The 4,370-nt window shown below is 38.2% G+C and overlaps 1 protein-coding gene across 1 annotated transcript; it reads right to left on the reverse strand.

Moving 5' to 3' along the window:
- Positions 1–347: 347 nt before the first annotated feature.
- On the reverse strand, positions 348–3,875 carry LOC127083658 (receptor-like protein kinase 7). The gene is made up of 2 exons (XM_051023991.1): positions 1,135–3,875; positions 348–1,006 (listed from the first exon to the last, which is right to left on the reverse strand). Exons 1-2 carry the CDS (start codon positions 3,692–3,694, stop codon positions 657–659), a joined length of 2,910 nt encoding a protein of 969 aa, XP_050879948.1. The 5' UTR covers positions 3,695–3,875; the 3' UTR covers positions 348–656.
- Positions 3,876–4,370: the final 495 nt, after the last annotated feature.

Here is a 4,370-nt window from a genome sequence, read left to right on the forward strand (position 1 = left end):
TATCTTTAGTTTTAGACACTCTTATATGGCAGCCGACAAAGATGATGGATCCTGTAGAAATTTATAGACAATTTTCATTTATTCACATGTGACCAGTTGCATTAGCTATTTATGAGTCAACTACTTCATTTGCTATTCTTTGGTATGAAACTGAATTTTTCTTCATCCATTTGACATTATAATTAATTGTATTGAAAAACAAGTCATTGATGACTTGCAAGGTGATGAGACCTATAGCAACAATCTCCTTAGAACTAAACATGTTTATACAATGTTTGTTAGTGATAAAGTTGCACAAGATAATGTCTTATATATGCCAAATAAAACTAGGACTAATGACTCCAAGATGCAACAAATAAATCTTTTCATAAGTCACGTATCATACTATCATACTTAGTTACTGATTCTAATGACATCTGGTGCACCGGTGTTGGTATAATCAAGTATCATACTTGAAAAACTAATACGCTTTCTACGATTACTCGATTAGTGACCTCCCGAAGATTACTCGTGTTGCACCTTATACATATACATATACATTTACTAGTATTTACTATTTATTACCCTTTCACTGTCTCACTTTATGCATTGCTTAGCTTATCATAGAGGAAAAATGTGTGCATTGCATTTGATAGAGCTTTTTTGTTGTAACATCTTTAACTATCTATGGTGACAACAACTTTCGATGAAGCGGATGGATCCGCGTCTTCCAGCATTTGAACCAACATTCTCATCGATGGTCTCGAAGATGGAACTTTCGCCGTGCACAACGTCGCGATTCTCAACACCTTAATAGCATCTTCTTTGAAATGCTTTGCGATCCTAGAATCCACCAATTCAAGTACACTTTCTTTGCTCCTAATGTTACTGCATACCCAACTGACAATATCATTATTCTCTCCGAACTCCGGCTCCACAGGCTTCTTGCCTGTTACTAACTCCATCAGTACTACGCCAAAGCTGTAAACATCACTCTTCTCTGTCACCTTACAAGTGTAAGCATATTCTGTCGAAATAAAAAATCAACACCACCGATTTCAAGTATATTAGCTATGCAGTTATAAAGGACTAATTGTTTTTTAACAAGTTTCATCGATGAAATCGAACTTATGTTAAATCAAGATCGAGGCTTACCAGGAGCCATGTAGCCGAGTGTTCCAGCAATGACATGAGTCCAATTACCTGCTCCTCCATGCACGATCTTCGCGAGTCCGAAATCAGCGATCCTCGGCTTCCATTCCTCGTCGAGCAATATGTTACTCGACTTAACATCCCTATGCATAACAGGTCTATCACAACCATGATGCAAATACTCCAAACCTCTAGCCGAACCCAACGCAATATCGTACCGAACCTCCCACCCCATTTGAGTCTTCTTACAAGTATGCAACCTTTCCCACAAACTCCCATTCGGTAAAAACTCGTAAACAAGCAAACTACTATCTTCACTTGTGATACTACAATATAGCTTCACCACATTCACATGCCTTACAGAACTCAAAGTTGCAACCTCCGCGTCATACTCAGGCGAACTCGAACTCCTTTTTAGCATTGCTGAACTGCTCCTATAATCACTTCTTGGATTTGAAGTCCATATGTGTTTGACAGCGAAAACTTCGCCGCTCTTTAGCTCAACCTTGTAAACATTCCCTGACCCTCCTTTTCCGATCACATTGTCGGCTTTGATTCCTTCAATAATTTCATTCTCATTGATGTTCAACACATGGTACTGCTTGAAATTCCAAGAATTAGTCTTAAGCACTTGCTTCTCGAACTTGTTCTTCTGTTTAAGTCTCATAAAGAGGAAATATGATAATGAAAGAATCAGAACCACTAAACCAGCAATGAAAAAGAACACGAGGTTTCGGGCTTGCCTCGAGCCGCTAGATTCCACTGAACATGGTTGAAAGTTCTTCAAAATCTGGCTACATAAACCAGGATTTCCCATGAAACCATCTTTGAAAGCTGAAATAGCAAGTGAGTCTGGTATAGAACCAAAAAACTGATTGTTTGATAAATCAAGAAGGCTAAGTTTAAGAGACGATAAACTCGACGGAATCTCACCAGAAAACTCGTTCGATGACAAATTCAACGAATTAAGTGTAAGCAAAGAACCAATACTAATCGGAACCACACCAGAAATCGAATTTTCAGCAAGGTTTACTTCAGTAAGAGAAACACAAGAACCAATAGAATCAGGTAAATTACCAGAAAGATTGTTGTTATTCAAAGTAAGACTAGTTAGTATCTTCAACTTGCCTATAGTTACCGGTATGTGACCAGAAACTCGATTCGAACTTAACTGAATCGAAACCAGAGAAGAAGCTTCAGAGATTTCCAAAGGTAACTCACCTGAGAATTGATTATCAGATAAAAAAAGCTGAGCTAGAGACTTAGCTTTGCCTATATCAGAAGCTATTGAACCTTCAAATTGGTTCCTTCCAAGATCAAAAAGTTCCAAATTTGGTAAACCCCATATACCCTTAGGAACAACACCTGAAAGAGAGTTCTTTGTTAATCGAAAACGTACCAAAGCAGTGCAATTCGCGTAGTTTTCTGGTATACTTCCTGTGAAACTGTTATTCAAAAGTGCTATATCAGTAATTTGATTGTTCTTGCACATATCAGGTGGAATAGGACCAGAAAGTAAATTATCTGAAACATCTATGTATTCCATTCCAATCCATGAACCGAGCTTTTGCGGGAGAAAACCAGTGAGTTTGTTATCGTAAAGAGAAAGTTGGGTAAGATACTTAAAATCACCAAGCTCTTGTGGAATCTCTCCGGAGAATCTGTTCTGGAAAAGCTGCAAGGATTGAAGATTTTTCAAGGACTTTATCTCAGAAAGATCACCTTCAAGGTGATTATTCGAAGCATCGAACTGAACAAGATTGGTAAGATTACCGAATCCAAATGGGATTTTTCCGCTCAAATTGTTATCATATATCTCAAGTAGCCTTAGATTCTTAAGCTTTCCAATATCATGAGGAATCTCACCGGATAAATTGTTATCAGAAATCTCAAAATGCTGAAGTAGACTGAGATTTCCAATACCAATTGGGATTTTCCCAAAGATACTGATATTGGTTAGATAAAGCCAATACAAATTCTCAAGGTTTAGAATCTCCAAAGGAAAAGAAGCTTTTTCAAATAAGTTATCACCAAGGCTTAAGAAAGTGAGAGTTCTAAGATTTTCCAATGATTTCCAGGGAAATTTACCAGAAACTCCACTTAGATTTAGGTTCAAGTACTCTAACTTGTTCAAAGATGAAAATTCAGGTACTGTTCCAGTGAATGAGTTTCCACCTAAATCTAAGTACTTCAAGTTTATGCAATTCTTCAAATCTTCGGTAATGGTTCCGTTCAAAAAGTTGGATTCTAAAGAGATTTTCTCAAGAGATTGAAGGTTGCAGATTGAATCAAAAGGAATAGTTCCGGTGAGATTCTTCATTGGAAGATTGATTTCTGTGACGGAACCTTTGGAGTTACAGATGATTCCGGTGAAGTTGCAGGGTGAGTTTGATAGGTTCCATGAAGTGAATATGTTTGGATTGGGTGTTTGGATGGATGATTTGAAGTTGAGGAGAGATTGAAGGTCGTTTGAGTGAGAGAGGGGAATGAGGGCGAGGAGAAAGAGAGTGGTGAGGAAAATGGACGGTGGTGAGACATGGCGGGAAGGTGGTCCGGTGGACATGCCGGTGGCGGAGATTTTGTTGGGTTGTTAAAGGTTGGTGTGGGGTGAGTGGGGTGATAAAGAGTGAGGAAAGTGGTGGGTGGGTTCTGAGTTGAAAATTGAGATTTGGTTTCAGACAATGTATAGAAAATGTAACATGCATGCAGAAAAGCCAAACACGGAAACATGAACAGAGTGTCGGAGTCAAATGTTTTGGCATGATTGGCCGGTGATTTATTTCAGCATTTCACTCGTGTGATAATTAAGGTGTGTAATTATGTTTGGGACTTTGACCGGTCCGAAACATTGCTCCTTGGGCTTCTCGTTAGATATGGAACCAAGGCTAACAGATTAAAGCGTGACGTTTTCTCTTAAGATACTTGAGTACATTTGAGTGTTGGTATTTTTGAGGTGTGATCCGACTATTGCTTTTCGTCTTCCTATTTTCTTTTCATCATGACGGTTGTTTGTTTGGTTCACCCTTTACTATATAAGGGTCATTTAACTTTCACTCTCATTACTAATGGAAGTATATTTGGCATCTAAGAAACCATATTTTTTTCTTTTGTTGATCCTGCTTATGATGTCCATTTTTTTCATTGAAACAATGTGTGTTCTTTGAGTCTTCCATAACCTTTCATTTACTCTGCTTGCCCTCACCTCTTTAATTCACTTTCGTTTCTAGATCCCCTTTTCA

The sequence above is a fragment of the Lathyrus oleraceus genome, chromosome 1, assembly GCF_024323335.1.
Source record: "Lathyrus oleraceus cultivar Zhongwan6 chromosome 1, CAAS_Psat_ZW6_1.0, whole genome shotgun sequence".
Lineage (NCBI taxonomy): Eukaryota > Viridiplantae > Streptophyta > Magnoliopsida > Fabales > Fabaceae > Lathyrus > Lathyrus oleraceus.

What these genes read in the sequence shown, in the direction of transcription:
- LOC127083658 (XM_051023991.1), bottom strand. Translation starts at nt 3,694, where the DNA reads ATGTCCACCGGACCACCTTCCCGCCATGTCTCACCACCGTCCATTTTC. An exon ending in ACTCGGCTACATGGCTCCTG is followed by an intron (nt 1,007 to 1,134) that starts GTAAGCCTCGAT and finishes TTATTTCGACAG; the next exon opens with AATATGCTTACACTTGTAAG.